General features: G+C 40.4%; 1 protein-coding gene across 50 annotated transcripts in view; it reads left to right on the forward strand.

Annotated features, from left to right (window-relative positions):
• Positions 1–20,663, forward strand: part of MADD (MAP kinase activating death domain) — a 130,848-nt gene extending 110,185 nt beyond the window's left edge. For 23 of the 50 annotated variants that reach the window (XM_038407650.2, XM_038407640.2, XM_038407642.2 and 20 more), the window contains 5 exons: positions 4,426–4,532; positions 7,496–7,504; positions 7,751–7,820; positions 13,450–13,496; positions 18,908–20,663. In XM_038407650.2, the coding sequence (XP_038263578.1) occupies positions 4,426–4,532; positions 7,496–7,504; positions 7,751–7,820; positions 13,450–13,496; positions 18,908–19,015 (341 nt within the window). In that variant the 3' untranslated portion in view covers positions 19,016–20,663. The remainder of the gene's footprint in view (positions 1–4,425; positions 4,533–7,495; positions 7,505–7,750; positions 7,821–13,449; positions 13,497–18,907) is intronic. The other 27 variants (XM_038407680.2, XM_038407653.2, XM_043515771.1 and 24 more) reach the window with 2 other exon arrangements.
• The last annotated feature ends 1,048 nt before the right edge of the window (positions 20,664–21,711 follow it).

Raw genomic sequence — 21,711 nt, forward strand, 5'->3', positions numbered from 1 at the left:
CACTGGAGTCTGAACCCCAGAGGTCCATCCTGACTCTGGTGACAAAGACAATAAACTCTAGGGAATATAAGGAGAAACAAAAAGACATTTTGGTTATCACTGAGGGAAGAGGTTGATGTTCTTTGCATTTGTGAATGGTGGATCCCCCACCATGTGAATTGGTGATGCCTAAGAAGTGGCTGTAGGTGAATGTGACAGAGTGTACCAACCCCACATTGGGTCAACAGGGACAAACCAATCCCTGTGGGCCCAGGAGGCCATGCCCCCTTTCCCCTGCTACGCATGCCTCAGGTGGAAGAGCCAGATAAAAGGAGGCAGCCCAGCCCAGTCACACTGGCTGAGGAGGAGGGAGGACATGTACTGCAGGCTCCTGCAGAGGTGCTGATGACATTCCAGGCGGTAGAGCTCATGGACTTGGACAACGCTATGGCCAACTTTCTGGTGGCAGAGATGAATGGGGATGCCAAGCCACCGCCAGCTGAGGAGATGCCAGGGATGCTATTTGTGGTAGGAAGTGATCCAGGGGTTGTAGTAGAAGTTGATGCCTAAACTGTTAACAGGGGAGTCCCTGACTTCATAGGGCCCTGGGTTGGAACCCGGTGGAGCAGACATGGCCAGGTTCCCCTACCACACCCCACGGGCCACCAGGCACGACTGCTGTCTGCTCTCGGTTCTAGCCACGGGGCTTTGGGGCTTTAGACTATTTGTTCTGCCCTGCCTGGGAGCTACAAATGCATTACGGTTCTGCTCCACCCAGGGGGCTGATTCCCCAATTGCTATTTTCTACCCCAGCCAGGAGGCTTTGGGGCTTTAGACTGTTTGTTTGTTTTGCCCCATCCAGGGGCTACAGGCTAATTGTTGTTCAACCCCGCCAAGAGGGCCGGGATCCCAGTTGTGGTTGTCAGTCCCAACCCGGAGGCTCAGGGGTTACCGACTTCATTTATGCAGTTCTGCCAGGGGACCAGAGCCCACCTTGCTGCAATATCCTGATTAACAGGGAATCCTGACAACTTGGTGGCAGGGTGTACCAACCCTGACCTGGCTCGACGCACAGAACCTCCGTCACAGTGAGAATACTGCTTTAGGCAAGAATTGTAGCCTGTTGAGTTAAGTTTTAGTCACTAGAAAGAGCATAAAACCAAATACTTGGGTTTTATTTGTAACCATTTTCTGTTTCTTTTGTCACTGCTTAGTATCTCTTAAATCTCTATTCTTTATTAATACATTTATTCTTGTTTTTATTACAAATTCTTTTTGGTAAAAAAGGCTCCAGAGGCAATCCTGGCAATTAGAGGCCAGTATGCCTAACTTCAGTACCAGGCAAATTGGTTTACACTATAGTAAAGAACGGAATTATCAGACGCACAGATGAACATGATTTGTTGGGGAAGAGTAGACATGGCTTTTATAAAGGAAAATCATGCCTCACCAATCTATTAGAATTCTTTGAGGGGGTCAACAAACATGTGGACAAGGGTGATCCAGTGGATATAGCTTACTTGAATTTTCAGAAAGCCTTTGACAAGATCCTTCACCAAAGGTTCTTAAGAAAAGTAAGCAGTCATGGGATAAGAGGGAAAGGCCTCTCATGGATCAGTAACTGGTTAAAAGACAGAAAACGAAGGGTAGGAATAAATGGTCAGTTTTCAGAATGGAGAGAGGTAAATAGTGGTGTCCCACAGGGATCTGTACTGGGACCATTGCTGTTCAACATATTCATTAATGATCTGGAAAAAGGGGTAAACAGTGAGGTGGCAATGTTTGAAGATGATACAAAATTACTCAAGATAAATCCAAAGCAGACTACAAGGAATTACAAAGGGATCTAACAAAACTGGGTGACTGGGCAACAAAAGGCCAATGAAATTCAATAATATCAATGAAGTTCATTTGATAAATGCAAAATAATACATGTTGGAAAACATCATCTGAACTATACATACAAAATGATGGGGTCTAAATTAGCTGTTGCCACTCAAGAAAGAAATCTTGGAGTCATTTTGGATAGTTCTCTGAAAACATCGGCTCAGTGTGCTGCGGCAGTCAAAAAAGTGAACAATGTTAGGAACCATTAGGAAAGGGATAGCTAAAAGACAGGAAATATCATCATGTCACTATATAAATCCATGTTGTGTCCACACCTCAAATACTGTATGTAGTTCTAGTTGCCCCATCTCAAAAAAGTTATATGAAAAATAGAAAAGGTACAGAGAAGGGCAACAGGCGGGTGTGTTTAGCTTTTTGGACAACTAATTTGGTAATTCCTGTGAGTGTTCAGTGACGGGCTGGATACTACAGAGGAATACTCTTCTGAGGGTATGGGAACTCTGGTCACCGAGCATTACCTGCAAGATACAGTAAGGGCTGTTGGAATCCTAAGTTTGTTTGGCTGACTAATAGACTGGCATGGCTGGGAGCTATCACACAGTTTTAGTAGCAACAAATCTCTCTTTTGCTAAGGCAGAGGGATAACAGGTTTTAGTTGGGGGCTGAAAGTGATGGCTAGTGGTGTTCTGTTATTTTCTTTGTTGGGCCTGTCTTGTAGTAGGTAACTTCTGGGTACCCAGAAGTTCTGGGTGCTCTGTCAATCTGTTTCTTCACTTCGCATCATCAAGGATCTACAACCTATCCTGAAGGACGACCCATCACTCTCACAGATCTTGGGAGACAGGCCAATCCTTGCTTACAGACGCCCCCCAACCTGAAGCAAATACTCACCAGCAACCACACACCACACAATAAAAACACTAACCCAGGAACCGATCCTTGCAACAAAGCCCGTTCCCAACTCTGCCCACATATCTATTCAGGGGACACCATCATAGGGCCTAATCACATCAGCCACACTATCAGTGGCTCGTTCACCTGCGCATCTACCAATGTGATATATGTCATCATGTGCCAGCAATGCTCCTCTGCCGTGTACGTTGGCCAAACTGGACAGTTTCTACGTAAAAGAATAAATGGACACATCAGACGTCAAGAATTGTAACATTCAAAAAACAGTCGGAGAACCTTTGAATCTCTTTGGTCACTTGATTACAGACCTAAAAGTGGCAATTCTTCAACAAAAAAACTTCAAAAACAGACTCCAATGAGAGACTGCTGAATTGGAATTAATTTGCAAACTGGATACAATTATCTTAGGTTTGAATAAAGACTGGGAGTGGATGTGTCATTACACAAAGTAAAACTATTTCCCATTGTTTATTTCTCCTCCTACTGTTCTTGTAAAGTGCTGGAAATGGCCCACCTTGATTATCACTACGAAAGGTTCTCTTTCCTCCCCCACCCCCCGGGCTGGTAATAGCTCACCTTTCCTGGTCAGTCTTGTTACAGTCTGTATGGTAACACCCATTGTTTCATGTTCTCTGTATATATAAAATCTCCCCACTATATTTTCCACTCTATGCATCCGATGAAGTGAGCTGTAGCTCACGAAAGCTTATGCTCTAATAAATTTGTTAGTCTCTAAGGTGCCACAAGTACTCCTTTCCTTTTTAGGATTTATGAGGAGAGGCTGAGGGAACTGGGATTGTTTAGTCTGCAGAAGAGAAGAATGAGGGGGGATTTGATTGCTGCTTTCAACTACCTGAAAGGGGATTCCAAAAAGGATGGATCTAGACTGTTCTCAGTGGTACCAAATGACAGAATGAGGAGTAATGGTCTCAAGTTGCAGTGGGGGAGGTTTAGTTTGGATATTAGGAAAAACTTTTTCACTAGGAGGGTGGTGAAGCACTGGAATGCGTTACCTAGGGAGGTGGTGGAATCTCCTTCCTTAGAAGTTTTTAAGGTCAGGCTTGACAAAGCCCTGGCTGGGATGATTTAGTTGGGAATTGGTCCTGCTTTGAGCAGGGGGTTGGACTAGATGACCTCCTGAGGTCCCTTCCAACTCTGATATTCTATGACATGAGAGATTCAAGAAGCCCTTCTTTCTTTGTGGGATTAAGAATATTTCCATTTTATTTTCATCCCATTAGGACACTTCTATGTTCATATGAAATTGCAGGAAATTCAAAGCTCCAGGTGAATTTATATTTGCTCTGCTTCTGCTGAAGGTTAATGCTGTGTAAGGTGTCAACCACTGTGGTGTATCATACAGAAAAGAGAGCTAACTTCTTTTTTTTAAAAAAAAAGCAGCAGCAGCCATGGCAAGTACAGACTCTGAGCTAGTCTTTTAATTTCCCTCACACATTACAGAGCTTTACAGACACCAGCAATGAAATATGTGATGGTGTTTATAGCACTCATTGCTAGTCTTTAATCAAGTACTCTACACTGTTCATGTCATAAAAGCACCAATCCACTGTTGCAGTGTACATTACATGGAGTTTTTGCTTTAGTTACTCAATAAATGGAGAGTATTGTGCAGATCACTCTATTTGATTCCTTCCTGCCCTGCTTCTCTTTGTTATCATATTGCAGGACCTGAATTGGGTGGTGAGTTCCCAGTGCAGGATATGAAAACTGGCGAAGGAGGGCTTCTGCAAGTCACACTGGAAGGAATTAACCTGAAGTTTATGCATAGTCAGGTAGGAGGGAATCTTCAGCAAGAGTATGTGAGCATGAAGCTTTTTGCAGCACCTCTGCATCAGTGTGTTTCCTCTTCCCTGCACCACCATGGGGAAAGGGTAGGATGACAAAGAGGAATATGGCCTATATTCTCTAAATATTGAAATGAGAAATTCTCAGAGTGTAGACATCTATAGTACATTTAAAAAAAAAAAAAAAAAGTAAAAGTAGTTGTAGAGGTGGGTATTAACTTTGTTTCTGGCTGCCAGAATTCTTTAGGTGCACAAGGTAACTGGAACTCAAAATGCTAAAACAACAACAACAAAAAGTGGGTGGTAATCTAAGTTGCCATAATTTATCATATAGTGAACTCTGACATTCTGATGGCACAATGATTCAGAACTGTGTCTGTAAGATTAAGCTAGGTACATTTGCAGGTATTTCAGGTAATTTTCTTCATCATGTTTAATTTTTGTATTTTAAAAATGGGGGAGAATCTACAGATCCAGACAAGAAAATAGAGTAAGAGAATGACACTCTCTCACATTGAAGAAGATGATGAGAATAAATTACTGATTTTTTCCCCCCCTTTCCAAATAGCAATCTATCTGTGGGTGTAGAGGAAACACAAATAGAATTGTTTTATCATTTTCTTCCTTTCTCTGGATGTTGTTTCATTTGCTTTCTTTAGTCCTTGTTTTTGTTTTTTGTTTTTTTGCTTTGTGTTCATGTTTGTTTTGCATATGTCATTAGAGGTGTGCTGTGCTGGACAGTAGAACCAGTTTTTAGTAGAGGGTGGGATATGTGTATGTGAGAGAGAGGGAGAAAAGCTGCTGTCAGTCAGTCCCTTGTGGAGTGTGTTACCTTTTCCTCTAATTAAATCTTCCCTCTACTGTTTCCCCATATAAGCCTTGTTCCTTTATACGTTCACTTGCTTTTAAACTGAGGGGAGAGCATCTGCACCCCACAAGACACAAAATGAAACTATGAAACATAGAAAGGAATGCCTATTAACCTTTTGTGTAAACCTGTTTCCTTATAGTTGGTGACCTTTTAGAGTAGAGGAAGACTATCCCCATGAGAGGTTACAAATAGTCTACTAATTGTTATGTTGTTAATTCTTGTTTTATTTTCAAACATTTCACTTCCCTAAAAATGGGAAACTCCCATAAATTTCGCCACTTGGGGAAATGCATCACCCCTTAGTTTTTGTTCAGATGAGCCAGATGCCTCCAGGCCTTGCATTTACGATTTTTGGGTTGCTAGATAATTAATATTGTATCTGATTTATTTGAACTTTTCCACTGAGGTCCTGAATAAAAAAGCTTGAGCTGCATAATATGAACCTTAACAGCAAATGCTACTGCAATCAATGGAAATGATCTAAGTGGATAAAAAATGGATAATTATCCCCTTATAATGCCCTTATTTCCTCTTCCCTGTATCCCTCTGAAAAGAGAAAAATAGAGGGTGATAGTTTTTGACAAACTAAACTTCAAAAGAGCGCAGGTAAACGAAGTGGTGGGATTAATTTTCTGTTCCCTGAATACTTGGTTGTGAGAAGGAGGCAAGTTGCAGGTTTGCTGACAAAAAAAAAAATCTCAGGTTTAGTTTCTGGTACTGAGGAATAAATAACCTGGAATCATATGTTAGAGCTTCTCTATTATTGGAAACATCATCTGTACTTGAAAATCAACTTACCTTGATTTACCCTCAAAATGTGAATTGATCTCTTTACAGAAGGCAGACATAGATAAGACTGTTTCTAAAAGAGACCTTTTAGCTGGCATGATCTTGTGTCCTGCCTGGTAGCCTCCCCTTGCCTTTCTTGGCCAGGTAATGATTTGGGGATTAAATGAAAGTAGTTTGTTACTAGTGGTGTAGGGAAAAGAAGTGCCCAGATACCTTTCTCCATTTTCTGTTTTCCTAGTAGATTCAATTTCTCCAGTAAATTTATCTCTAAATCCACACCTGAGCTTGCAGCTTTGTAAGTACATAGCAACTGAAAAAATCACTGCAGTTCATTGCTGTGCAGTCTTTCAAGAATATCTCTAAGGTGTTGGTAGGAGACTTATTCAGGATACTGGAGCAATCTTACTCTTCATATGTATGTTTCCTGCCTGAAGAAACAAATGTTCTAGGATCTGAGCATAATGCTGATTCCTGATCACCTTCCTGTACCTTCTCTTCATGCCCCCAAGTTGTCTCTTGCCCTGAAAGGACTAACTGCAGTTATGCTTTTCCAGAATATGGATGCACATCAGAAGAGATTGTTTAATTGTATAGGGCATTAACTGAACTCGTTGAACTTGGAGAATTTACTGATTTGCACAAAGCTGGCATCTGTGTCCTAGAACATGGAAAAAAATGATTAGTGTGATCAGTGACGAGGCTTATTTTCCTTTTTTGGATGCTTATTTTTTAAACCAAAGATCAGTTAAAAACAGTTCTGTTTTTCCCCAGTGGGTACCCAACTCACAGTGGCTCTGTGGCATACTGTATGAAATGAACAAACAAAAAATAAATATCGGAGTCTTCATACATGTTTTTAAAGATGAAATCAGTGCTGCCCAAAGTCATCATTTGGATCAATTTCAACACTGACTGCACATACCATGTAAAATCTACAAACAGTTCTGTTGCTAAATCTCAGTTGCAGTGCTGTCTGGTAGGGAAGTTAAGTTTGACTGGTGGATGGTCTAAGAGAAGCAGCATGAGGGTGGGAAGCACATTGCCCCTTGCCTGCCCTCTGTGCTGGAGGAGGATGCATGGAGGGGCAGAAACCAAGTGGGATGGACCTGGGCCATAAATCATATGCCAAATTTGGGAGCCAGCCATTTCTTGTCCCCCTTTTTGTTGCATTTAAGATGTGTTGGTTTTCTCTTTGCTGTAATTCAATTGAGTGCCTGAAGGGGTAGCAATGTTGGATATGTCAGAGTTACTAACTCCTTCGTTTCTCTTCCATGCTTTCTCCTCCTGCAAGGAGCGGAAGGTACTCCATCTTCTGCTGTCTTCGCTTCTTAGCATTTTAAGTTGTTTGTTAATTTCTAGCATTGTGGCAAATTTATCTTTTTTAATCTCCTTGTATTTATGTATTAAACTGTAAATGAATTGGTAGTATGTGCTACAATGTTTCAAGTTATATCAGCCGTGACGGTGTTTCTTTTTGTTTGTTTTTTTAATAAAAAGTTGTCCCTCATTGTCTAATCTTGTTATTTTCCTCCCTGTTTTGTTGTAGGTTTTCATAGAGCTGAATCACATTAAAAAGTGCAATACTGTGCGAGGAGTCTTTGTCCTGGAGGAATTTGGTAATTACATTATTTTGATATTAGGTCTGTACTCACATGGCAGTAACTCAGATTTCCAGTCCTCAGTCTCAGAATTGTGTTCATTAGATCAGTGGTTCTCAACCAGTGGTATGCATACCCCGGGGGGTATGTAGAGGTCTTCCAGGAGATACATCAACTCATCTAGGTTTTTGCCTAGTTTTACAGCAAGCTACATAAAAAGCACTAGTGAAGTCAGTACAAAGTAAAATTTCATACAAACAATGACTTGTTTATACTGCTCTATATACTATACACTGAAATGTAAATACAATATTTATAATCCAATTGATTTATTTTATAATTATATGGTAAAAATTAGGAAGTAAGCAATTTTTCAGTAATAGTGGGCTGTGACACTTTAGTATTTTTATGTCTGACTTTGTATGCAAGTAGATTATAAGTGAGGTGTACCTTGGGGGTACACAAGACCAATCAGACTCCTGAAAGGGGTACAGTAGTCTGGAAAGGTTGAGAGCCACTTCATTAGATGGTAGGCAGCTTCACAGAGAGAGAGAAATATAGATTGCATCTGAGAGACTGACTGACTAGGCGGATTGATGTCTTGACACTATCAGAGTAAACTTGTAGATTTTCATAATCATGGCTTGTAGTCCAGATGTCAGCATGCCATTGAAGTCACTTTGTGCAGCCTGGATAACAGTAATGAGTCAATGAAGTGGGAGGTGCTTAGAAATTATTTCTTCAGAAGTCTCCTTTCCTCAGAAGTCATGATCAAATGTGTCATATAATATTCCGAGACACAGATTGTTGCCCACAGTGAAATTTCCCCTTTGCTGCTCCAGGCAAGTATTATTTTTATTTTATTCTGGAAAAAGAGGATGTTTCTGGGCTTCAATTTAGTCAATGATTTTATTTTCAGTGTCAGAATCGTGGTGGAGGAGAGAGATGATGGTAGAGAAATGGAGGACTAGTGCTATTTGGCCAGTGATTGCAGTTAAATATAATCCTCTTAAACCCAGACTGGGCAATACTCAGGAGTTTCCCAGTATCAGTGTGATTCATAATATTCTGAACCACAGTCTGAAAAAATAGGGGTCTTTTAAGATTTTGAAGGTTTATAAAACATCTGAGTCTTTCACACCCTCTGAAATGGTCCTCTCAAGGATTCCAAGTCTGGAGTGGTTTATTCTTTCATCTGTGGCTGCACATTTGTTTAGATCTTCACAGAAATGTGAAACTTTTCTTATAAAAAGATTAAATTTACAAATGGATTTCAGTATTTGATCAGTGTTAATTTTTTCTTACATCCATCATTTCAAAAAAAATACTGTCTTGGTTTTCAGACGTTCTGGTTCTTTTCCACTGCTTTGGATTAAAGGGCACCGACTGATGGATCCTCTTTCCTAATATTCTAAGAAATGTAACTGATACTGGGATTTGGAAGCTTCATGTCCTGATCTTGACTTCTATACTGCCTCCTTTCTGTTCTGATACCAAGTCCTTAAAATGACACCATTGGATGTCATGAATCAGAGTACAATGACTGGAAGGCAATTGAGCCACGGGCTAAGAGACTTGGTGTGTCATTTCATGAACAGGTTTCTTCCCTTTACCTTTTCTGAAACTATCTTGTCACACACACACATCTCAAAACAATGAATGCAACATATGGAAAAGTTTGGGATAGTTTACGGATGCTCCTGGTAAGTGCTGGCTTGAAGGTGAAGATTTCCACATTGTGTGGTTGCCTATTCCTCTTGTACCATATTTACCCCAAATAGGCAACAAATTTATTATAGCATTTCTGCTAGCAAACACTTAGGGTTGCAAAATAATAGTGATAATAAGTGCACAAAGCTGAGAGATCAGAGCCCATAAAATCTGCTAAAACCATAATAGGTAACTTCCACTACCCAGACATTTAGCTGGTCAAATGTCACAGTTGGCCATCATTGGAGGGACAATTTGAGACACAGTTGCTTCTTCAAATAGCTATTTCTGGACCATGCACAAGAAGAAGCAACATTTGACTTGATAATAAAGTAATACATAGAAGTTGGTTCAAAAAGTAACTCTAGTTTTAGCCACTAAGTAATAATGACCGTACCATAAATTTCAAGTCCATTGTGGGAAGGATTGTAGTGAAGGTCAGTATTGTGGCACTCAACTTTAGGAATGGCAGCTTTAAAGTAAAAAAATCAGGAAGCAAGTTAGAAAGAAACTGAAGACAAAAATTAAGAAATTAAATCATTAGAATCATCTTAGAAGCTATTTAAGCAACTTGATAAATCACAGAAGGCATTCCTACCCCTGAATAAAGTAGGAAGCAGAAAGGCAAGAAAAATGTGCTATGGTTAAAAGGCATGGCTCAAGACGTTAGAATGCTATCCTTTAGTTCAGATTAAACTAACAGAAAGGAACATAATCTATGGCCTGTAAAATTAAAGGTGGAAATTAAGATGGAATTGTAAGATTAAATAATTGCCTTTTTATTTGGTCTATAAGTTTTTGGCTATTTTAATATGTCGGAAGAAGTCTGCAGTAGAGTTATTGGTCCACCAGATTACCAACGAGAAAATGAAAGGAAGGTAGACACTGCCGAGAATCTAACCTGCTTTCTTGTACAGAGACCAATGGAAAGATATTTCCCCTAGAGCTACACTTTTAAAGATAATGAAGATGAGAAACTATTAGACTCTATGTTCAAAAGAGAAATGACAATAAATCACTAGGATAAAATGGTAATATTCATCCAAGAGTTCTGAAGGAACTTAAAAATTAAGTGAATGAGCTGCTAACAAAACTCTAAATCTTAAAATCAGCTTCTGTGCTTGAGGACTGGAGATTTAGCCTTGGTTGTACTTTAACAAAAGGCACGAGGGCTGGCTGATCCTGGAAATTCTAGTCCAGTCAGCCTGACTTACTTACCAGGAAATTTATTTAACTTTAATTATTTTTGAGGTTTTAGTGGTTTCCGAGTATGGTCTTTTTAGTGGGAGTGGAAGAAGTTGAATATCGCAAGACAGTAGAAAATTAAAGGCCATTTGTAAAAATAAGGTTAACATGGCAAGGTGGATGTTGGAGATGTGATTTCAGACCAGGGCCCAAGTGAGAGCCGTGGGTTGTTGTCCACAAATGGGAACAAAGATTTAAAGGAAGTGAAGAAGTGTAGGGCTCTTACTTCTGGAATTTGAGTTACTGCTGTGTATTTGTGCTTTACTTTCTCGTGGCCCCTTCATCGCCGCTGCTATGAAAACCTTCATTCTCCAGCAGGTAAAGTGATGTCCCCTGAAATAGTTCTCTACTAGTGCCATATATTCTCATCCACAGGGCCAGAGGCTGCAGGATGGTGCTCAGTAACTTATCCCCTTCATCTTCTTAGTTTAACAGTATTGAGTCAATTTTATTGTTAGAAGAAAAAAATTAGTATGATTTATATACTCTGCAGTGCTAGCACTTTGAGCTCTGGGGGTGTAAACCCAAAGCTTTTCTCTTCTCTCCTTCCTAACCCCACCCTCTCAGGAGTATTTTTTCCTACTGGAGGGCTACAGGGGAGTCATTCATTTGACGAGAGGGTGACTTTAGTGAGTGTGAAAGGAGGTGGTTTCTTCCCTAGGTCCTCACCCTGCTGTGTATTTGGGAATCAGGGACATTACAGCTTCCCTTCTCTCCTTCCCTCATGCCACCAGCTCCTTCCAGCTTCCTCTTCCTGCTTTTGAAGAGTATATGAACAATTGTATGTTATCCAGTGAGAAATAAGATTTGTACATCTCTGTAATCCTATCCCATTTGGCTGTGCACCACCTCACTCCCCCTTTATCCCCTGGTGACATGGAGTTAATTTGGAACATCTGGTGCCAACGGGTAAGGCAGTTTGGATGTGCACCTCATTCTCTTCCCAGCTCTAGCCACTGGTGTCATAGGGCAGTGCAGCCTGGGTATGCACTTCACCCAGTTTTCAGCCTCTGAAGTAGCTGCCTCTGTCCAAGAAAATGGAGAATGTCAAAGGCAAATATTTATTTTTAAACAAAGGCTGCAGTTTTGATGGGTCTTTCCAGGGATGTTGATACTGTGATACACTAAGATCAAATCATAGACATTGATTTTTATTAGAGTCCCTTCTCTTTGAACCAGTCTGCACTGCCTAGTTTTGACTCACTAGAGTATGAGCCCTCTTTCCATATTACCTTTTGTTGTCATGTCATGTCATAATCAAACAGGAGACAGCTGCATGGCTAGGTTTTGGTGTCCATTCCCCCCTCCCCCCCAGCTCTTCATGTTGAGCTCATGTTTATATATTTTGCCTGTTACTGTCTTTGTCACTAGGTCCTATGCTTTATAAGATATTCACTCCTCCTTCCTCACCTTTCTCTATTAAACTGGTACTTATTTGGTCTGGTTTTGAATAATTTATGATGTTTACTTTAAGATTTTTGTTGTCATACACAAATTCCAAAGCAGGTTTCAGCCGCTTTGAAAGGAAAGGATTCAAAATAAAATGTCTTTTTGTTGTTCCTTTAGTTTTAAAAATCTAAATTTGCCTTTTTTATGTTCATAGTGCATCATTATACTCCTTGTGCTCTGTTTGTTCCCTATATTGTCTTTCCATGAGATTTGTGCACAGCATCATTCACACAGACTCAGAAGAGTGGGACAGAAGCACAGTGCAGGTGGAACATACTAATGGGAGGGTTGCAGCTTTCAGCATGGGGCACTTTGGGGTAATGAGAGCAGAGGGTAAAATTTTCCTTTGCTATTCTGTGCTACTTTCCTCCTGTATGTGTCAGCAACAGTGCAAGGGAGGAATGGCTGAGCTTTCCTGATAACAGATTCGATCTGTGTCATCGACTGCAACTCTTGCTGGTGTTTCCTCTAATACACCTAGAAGACAAATCAAGCCTGATATTTTGAGTGCCATGTGTAACTGAAATCTTGTATGTTGATAGTTTTGAGTAAGTTTGTTCATAAAGCAATGAACATTTTTCTTGAGGTCTCCAGGCAAACTCCAGAGTACAGGTGTTAGACTTAATGAAACTGGTTCAATGAACAGTGTCCAAGATATAGCTGGCCTGGAGGAGAAAGTCTTCCATTCCAGAAGATTGGTTTCTCCACAGTCTAATCTCCATTCTTTTACGGATTTAACTGAACCCCATGCAAAAGTATCCAGTCAAACTACCACCAGGGAAAATTCAGATTTCTAGAGGGTACACTGGGGAGCAAGCAGTTAAAGTAGCAAAGTGGCTTTAAAAGAGATGTTGATTTAGACTATATGGTTGTGCCGATAAACAGATTTTACCATGTGTTCTGCTAACAGGACAGGAATTAATTGCACCAGCAAAGCCAATGATGAGTCTGAGACACATCAAACACTTACTATTCGTTTTTCTCAATCAAGGAGCCAAAGAAATGTTTTATGCCATTTTGAGTTACATAATATGTCATTGCTGGTATCCTCAAAAGATCATGATAGTATAAATATAGGGAAAGAATAGTATCTAAAAGTGAGGAATAGTGAGGTGCCCTGTTCCTGCAGCTACTGTCTGTGTGCATCGCTCCCCCTTTCCTTTGGGAACATTGTGCTATTTCTTTCACTTTTTCCTCTCGTTTTTTGAACTTTTTGTTTTGTCTCTTACCCGTCCGGTTTTAGTTCCTGAAACTAAAGAAGTGGTGAGCCACAAGTACAAGACACCAATGGTGAGTGAACTGTCATGCCTTCTGGTTCTTTTAGAGGGTATATATTTAAGTCCTCATACGATGCCCATTGCTCTGATATCTGAGACCATTCTTTTGTCCTGCAGTTCACTGACTTAATGCCATGTGGGATGCGGTTCAGACTGCCTCTCCAAATGGAGGTTCTGTGGAAGAGCGTTAGTGGAAAATTTGAGTGAAGACAGTAGAAACTGGGATCGCAGGATAATGCAGCCTTAGAGCTACAGTGAAACATAACCTTCTCTTTTGTTCTAGCTCTTGTACAAAGAGGCTGTAGCTTGGTGCTTCCTACTTTTATAAAATTAAGGGAGATCCTGAAGCAGCATAGAAGGGTCCATTTTAGAGAGAGGTTAATTAGTGGATTTTTTCTAATTGATCATATTTGTGCTGTTGATAAGTGTTGAATTGATGACTCTGCAGACCAAAGTGCCTAATCTACAAAACAGATGAAAGGTGGGTCTAACGTCTGAGCATAAGTTGGTCTCTAGCTGAGTTCATGAAGAATTCTCTCCATTTGGTATAATACTGAGCAGTGAGATACATGAAAGGGATTTTATACCCTCAAAAGGTATTGACTCCTGTGTGAAAAGTATTGATCTCTGTCAGACAAGATACTATATAGATGAGTTATTGAGCAGTTCCATTGTATCAGTTTTTATATTCTTCATTGTTGAACACAATATAGCAGTTAAAGATCGTACTTACTGTTTTTAATTACATAATATATTTGAGGGTCAGCCCTGTGTGTGCTTGTAAGTAGGAAATGGAAGTCAAGGATTATCACCACAACTACCTTGAGGAAGTTAGCTAAACCGAAATTAAAATTACAGTGCCAAAAGTGAAATCCCTGCAAGCTGCATGGAATTTTTTTAAAGACACCATAATAGAGGCTCAACTTAAATGTATACCTCAAATTAAAAAACATAGGAAGAGAACCAAAAAAGTGCCACCATAGCTAAACAAAAAAGTAAAAGAAGCAGTGAGAGACACAAAGGCATCCTTTAAAAAGTGGAAGTTAAATCCTAGTGAGGAAAATAGAAAGGAGCATTAAACTCTGGCAAATGAAGTGTAAAAATGTAATTAGAAAGGCCAAAAAAGCATTTGAAGAACAGTTAGCCAAAGACTCAAAAAGTAATAGCAAATTTTTTTTTTAAGTACATCAGAAGCAGGAAGCCTGCTAAACAATCAGTGAGGCCACTGGATGATCAAGCTGCTAAAGGAGCATTCAAGGATGATAAGGCCATTGCAGAGACACTAAATGAATTCTTTCAATCAGTCTTCATGGCTGAGGATGTGAGGGAGATTCTTAAATCTGAGCCATTCTTTTTAGGTGACAAATCTGAGGAACTGTCTCAGATTGAGGAGTCATTAGAGGAGGTTTTGGAGCAAATTGATAAACTAAACAGTAATAAGTCACCAGGACCAGATGGTATTCACCCAAGAGTTCTGAAGGAATTCAAATGTGAAACTGAAGAACTACTAACTGTAGTTTGTAACCTATCATTTAAATCACCTTCTGTACCAAATGACTGGAGGATAGCTAATGTGATGCCAAGTTTTTAAAAGGGCTCCCGAGGTGATCCCAGCAATTACAGACCAGTAAGCCTGATTTCAGTACCAGGCAAACTGGTTGAAACTATAGTGAAGAACAAAATTGTCAGATACATAGATAAACATAATATGTTGGGGGAAGAGTCAACATGGTTTTTGTAAAGGGAAATCATGCTTCACCAATCTACTAGAATTCTTTGAGGGGGGTCAGCAAGCATATGGACCAGGGGGATCTAGTGGATATAGTGTACTTAAATTTTCAGAAAGCCTTTGACCAAAGGCTCTTAAGCAAAGTAAGCTGTCATGGGATAACAGGGAAGGTCCTCTCCTGGATTGTTAACTGGCTAAAAGATAGGAAACAAAGGATAGGGAGAAATGGTCAGTTTTCAGAATGGAGAGCAGTAAATAGTGGTGTCCCCTGGGGTCTGTATTGGGACCAGTCCTAGTCAACAGATTCATAAATGATCTGGAAAAAAGGGTAAACAGTGAGGTGGCAAAAATTGCAGATGATACAAAACTACTCAAGATATTTAAGTCCAAAGCAGACTACGCAGAACTACAAAAGGATCTCACAAAACTGGGTGATTAAATTTCATCTGCCATTTTGTTGCCCAATGTTGATAAATGCAAATTACTGCACATTGGAAAACATAATCCCAACTATACATATAAAATGATGAGGTCAAAATTAGCTGTTACCACTCAAGAAAGAGATCTTGGAGTCATTGTGGCTAAATCTGTGAAAACATCCACTCAATGTGCAGTGGCAGTCAAAAAAGCGAGCAGAATGTTGGGAATCATTAAGAAAGGGATAAATAATAAGACAGAAAATATATTACCTCTGTATAAATTCATGGTATGCCCACATCTTGAATACTGTGTGCAGATATGGCCGTCCCATCTGAAAAAAGATATATTAGAAAAGGTTCAGAAAAGGGCAACAAAAATTATTGGGATATGGAACGGCTTCCATATGAGGAGTGATAAATAAGACTGGGACTTTTCAGCTTGGAAAAGAGACAACTAAGGGGGATATGATAGAGGTCTATAAAATCATAACTGGTTTGGAGAAAGTAAATAAAGAAGCGTTGTTTACTCCTTCTCATAACACAAAAACTAGGGGTCACAAAATGAAATTAATAGGCAGCAGGTTTAAAACAAACAAAAGGAAGTATTTTTTCACACAACACATAGTCAACCTGTGGAACTCCTTGCCAGAAGATGTTGTGAGGGCCAAGACTATAACAGGGCTCGAAAAAGAACTAGATAAGTTCATGGAGGATAAGGGCCATCAATGGCTATTAGCCAGGGTGGGCAGGGATGGTATCCCTAGCCTCTGTTTGCCAGAAGCTAGGAATGCATGACATGGGATGGATCACTTGATGATTACCTGTTCTGTTCATTCCCTCTGGGGCACCTAGCTTCCACTCTTCTAGTTACATTTTGTTTCCAGTGCAGTTCCTGACAATAAACTCAGTGACCATATGGAAGTTCAGCATTCTTACAGAAGATAATTTGAACCATGAGGTAGTAAAACTACAAAACTATTCTTTTAAAGAGGGCATTTGATATACAATTCATAGGTTTAACACTACATAGTTGTAGTCAAAGTTAGATATATTATTACTCCTGAGGGCATTCTGCACCAAAAAAATTAAAAATTCTGCACATGATATTTTAAAATTCTGTAAAATTCTGCAAATTTTATTTGTCAAATAAATGTGGAGGCTTCACCATGACACTGGGGAGTACAAGCCACTGGCTGCAGAAATGGGAGATCACTGTGCAGCTCCCCTCTGGCACACAGACTCAGCGGTGAGTCCGCTCAGCACCCAACCCCGACACAGCACAAGGACCGGGCCTGCCTCAGAAACATCCCAGCACTCTGCCCCTCCGTGCCAGGTGCATCAGGTGTGCGCAGGCAGGCTCAACAAGGCAGGATCCAAGTGGTTGGAGGGGCTTAATGTGTGGGGATCCAGGTGTGGGATGAGATGGTTCTGTGTGGGGCAATCTGGGTGCGGGCAGCTAGTGGGGGATCTGGGTGTCGGGGGAGATTTGGATGCACATGGGCTTGTTGGGGGATTCTGGGTGCAACAGTAATGGGACTCTGAAGGGGGGACCAGATGGTTGGGGCTCAGTGTGGGAGGGGGGTGTGGGGGGCTCAATGGGGGGGTCCAGATGCTGGAGGATTGGGGCTTAGTGGGGTCGGGATCCACGTGCAGCTGGTTGGGGTTCGGTGGGATGAGGATCCGGGTGTGGGTGGTTTGTTGGGATGGTCCAGGTGCAAGCGGAGTGGGGTTCATCATGAGAGGGTTCTGAGTGTGGGGAGGTAAGGTGAGATGGGAGGGTCTGGATATGAGGTGGGTCTGGATGCATGGGTGTTGGAGAGATGGGGGAGCAGCTTCCTGCACGGGGATCCCTCCCCCTGCAGCTGAGGTGCAGGAAGCAGGGGGAGAAGGAGTTTCAAGAGCTTCCTGCAGCTGGGAAAGAAATCTGGGGGTGGGCCCAGATGCTGTGCAGGGGAAGAGGAAGTCCCATCCTCCCCAGCCCAGTCGGGACTAGCAGCTGAGCCTAGTGCAAGGGTCTGAGCCACCAGCCAGGTCTTCCCCAGTCCTGCCCCACAGTGATTTACCTCTCTGCTGGCTGCCCTGGGCACCTGAAACATACTGCTGGGGAGGGTGGCATGACCGCTCTTGTGGCTTCCCTTTGCTTCCCTGTCAGAAAGTCATTTTTCTGCGGGGGACATAAATTCTGCACATGCGCAGAATTCCCCCAGGAGTAGTATATTCCAGAACAAAAAAGAGAGTACAGTGGGAAGGAAAAATCAGGTTAAATGAAAATGTGTGCTAGTTTATGGAAGCCATTTTATGACATTCTAACAAGAACAATCAAACAATCGAATTTACCTCTTTCATCATAACATCTAGCTCTTATATAGTATTTTTAAATGTATAGAACTCAAAGTGCTTTACAAAGATAATATCAGCCCCACTTTACAGATGGGGAAGCAGAGGCACAGCAAGATGAAGAAACTTGCCTAAGGTCAGCCAGCAGATCACTGGCAAAGCTAGGAATACAACTCTGATCTCCCAGATCCCAGCCTTCATTGGCTCATACTGCCTCGCAGAATGCCAAAAGATGCCTCTTGAATTAAATGGCGGCAAACTGAATAATTCAAAACATAATTTCAAATACTTTTTAACATCATGTACAATTAAACTATGCCTCTTTCTGTCATAGAATAGTGAAGCAAATATCTCTGTATTAGACATTTTATATGAAAAATAATATCTACAGTTAAGCTAGCTGGGATGAAATTACAAGGGCTAGCAGTCTCTGTTTCTGGGCATAAAATGATCATAACTGGAAGTAAGGAAGAAATCCCACCACCACTATGATTCAAGGGACAGTACTGGACAATTAGGTATGTTACAGTAATTTTAGATAGCCCCTTCCTCCACCACCAAAGGAGTCCTTACAGCACTGTACAGCTTAGCAGTGGCACCTGTTAAAGACATGATACAAAGCTAGATGGACCATTGTTCTCTTCTGTGGTATGATTTCTGATGTTCTAATCCTAAAATCCTCTCTCAGTTGGTATAATTAACTCTTGGATCTTTCCTTTCCACCTCATCACAAGGATAGTGAGGGGTAGCTTGTGCCATTATCTCCCACCTGCATGCTTTTTTTTTCTAGCCAGAGCTCTTTATGCTGTTCTGAAAGGTGCCCTCTGAATAGAACTCGGAAGGAGGGAGGATATACAGTAAATTCAAATCTGTCAGTGTATTTTTTTGAAGTGGTTAACTCTCTGGAATCTCATTATCTCCTTTTCTAACATTTTCTAGGCCCATGAGATCTGCTATTCCGTGTTGTGTCTCTTCTCTTATGTGGCTGCTGTTCGTGGGAAAGAGGTAGAAAACAAAAGCAAACCCCCTCGGCCAGTTTCCAGCTGATCACAATATTGGGAAATGCTTGCCCACTGGCACATTGGTGTGTAATACTCCCATTTCTATTCCTGTTACTGGAGCTCACATTACTGACTCCAGTGAGAACTTGGTTATTTATGTATGATCCTGCAGGTCCTTCCCCTTAGAAAAAAATTAAGACTTTCTTGTTCATTCTCCTGCTGAATTCATTCTTACTGGAGTTTTTACACCAGCTGTGCTTATCAGACAGTTCTGAGCATCAGCATCCAGCTATAACTGAGGATGGCTTGCTCTGGGCAATCCTTTGGAATTCCATTTCCAAGAAGACTAATGCATCTGGAGTTCAGTTGTTTTTGTTTCCAATGGTACCTGTGTCATAAATTTCTTCACTTACAGCTGTAGGCCTCTGCTTTCAGATTCTTCAAAAAATATGCACAAAGAAAGCAGCTTAGTCTTGAATGGATCATCTGCTGTTTAACTGTAATAGTTTATATTATTTTCCTTCTGTGTTTTCACACTTTACCCACCAATTTTGAGTTCTTGCCATATGGCCCTTCAAATTTTTTAGTAAAGATGAGTAATCTAGCTACCTTAAACTCCTCTGAAATAGCCTAAAATTAGATATGGTGCTTTAAGATTGAATGTTACGTGTATAAAACTATGGAATTATTTCTTCTCTGGTGGGCAAGAGATAGGCACCATGAAGGGGAGAGACTTGGAGGCTGTGCTTTATGAAATCCCCTTCAAACTGGTATGTGTGTAACATGTGTATTTTTCAAATGGGAAATTAGACTCACTCTGCTAACATCCCAAGAGTGCAGTTAATTAATATATGCATATCGTGGTAGCTAGAACAGTTAATCTAAATGTGTAGGAATAAGTAAAGAGAGGTAAAAAGAGTGCTATTGGCTGAAGTATATCGCAAACTCATGTAACATGTGGGATTATCACTACAATCTCCGTAAAGCACTGCTATTAGAGTCTACGTACACTGGTTCTGTAGAAAACCTGCAGAAACCCACAGGATTATGCGAAGTGCATTGTGGGGATTCAACTTTTTGTGATGATAGTACTGTAAATGCTGGTTCCAGATTTTGGTTTTTTTTAACTACTGCTTCTGTCAAACTGTACGTGTATATCTCAGAGTTTCGCAAATACTGTGTAATGAAGCACCCTCATTAAAGTATCCATCTCACACCTTATTTTAAGTAGGCTGAGAATGGATGTTTGAACACTTTTTGTTCTTTATGAACTGTACTGGACTCTACCGGGGCAGGGGGAAGCCCCTGAGATGCTGGAAGGAGAGAGGATCTAGAGAAAATAATATTAAATGTAAAATATCTAATGGAGTGCTCTAAAACAAGCTGGAGTCCTATCTGATTTGACATAGGGTTCTGAGTAATTGCACCCAGAAATAATCCTATTTGGCTTAGTCAGGGTATTTACCATTTTGAGTGGAATGCATGAGGAATGGGTGGAGAAATGGTGTAAATATTCTAGTATCTATTTATAGAAGAATGTACAGCTGTCTGAATGTGAAAATAAACTATCACTTAACCACGGATGGCTTTTATCCTCCAGTGTTTCTTCCCATTGGTCTATTTGACTCTGAAATGTAATTGTCTATATAAATAATACATAATATGCATATATAAAATAAATTCCATTCTTGAAATAGTGGAAATACTATGTTCTTAAACATGATACAATGTTAATGTGCGTGGCATTCCAAGTTATTTTTAATTTTTAATAGTTATCTTCTAAAGGTTTTTTTTTAATGGTATAAAATCAAAGACATTTTGTCTCCTCCAAGAAAGATTTTAAAGAATATTAATGGTGAACACTGAGGTACAACTAAAAGTCCATTTTCTTCATTCATTGCCGTGACAAGGGGTTCTTTAGGCATAGAAATAAAATCAGGGTTTACAGGATTATGTCTTATCCTTCCCCAATTAAAAAAAGCAGAAATGAACAAACCTTGAGCCTATTGTCCTGACCACTTTGCATTTATATGGTATCCTGTTCTTCTCCTTTTGTCTGTTTTTCACCGATTTAGATTGTAGCTCACGAAAGCTTATGCTCAAATAAATTAGTTAGTCTCTAAGGTGCCACAAATATCCTTTTCTTATTTGTACAATGGTAATCTTAATGGTCCTCTGTGTGCTAATTATCCCCCATTTAAGTATGAAATATCCCAGGATTTAATAAACAAAGTGAATTTACCTCAGCCTAGAAGAGATGTTCCCTTCAGAGCAGTGCTGGGGTTCTATTGAAGGAGCAGTGGAGAATATTTATTGGCAATCTTTCCTGGAGAACCCAGGGATTGTAAATTCCATTCTGCACATAGTTCTTACATGAAACCGAAGTTTGAAGTGAAGCTTGAAAGGACCTGTAACCTAACCTGCCCTGCTCCTTTTGAATAATCAAAGTCTTTTAAAAAGGAGGGCTGGATAAGTATGGTTCTGCAAAGGCATTACGGATGTAAAAGTTGTTTATATGTAAGCTATTAATAACAGGTATTGCTTCTGAAGATTTGTATTCTTGGGGGGGTTGACCATTAGTAACAAACCACTCAGATGGGCTGAACAATATTTAATTAAATAAAAACTGGAGTACTCTTCAGAAAAAAAGTATCTGACTTGGTTTCTAATTGGAGGCAGTAATGCTGACTAAGGGAGTGAATTGAACTCGTGTATGCTGAAGAAATTGGCTTGAATCAGATG

This window comes from Dermochelys coriacea, chromosome 6 (genome assembly GCF_009764565.3).
Source record: "Dermochelys coriacea isolate rDerCor1 chromosome 6, rDerCor1.pri.v4, whole genome shotgun sequence".
Taxonomy (NCBI): domain Eukaryota; kingdom Metazoa; phylum Chordata; order Testudines; family Dermochelyidae; genus Dermochelys; species Dermochelys coriacea.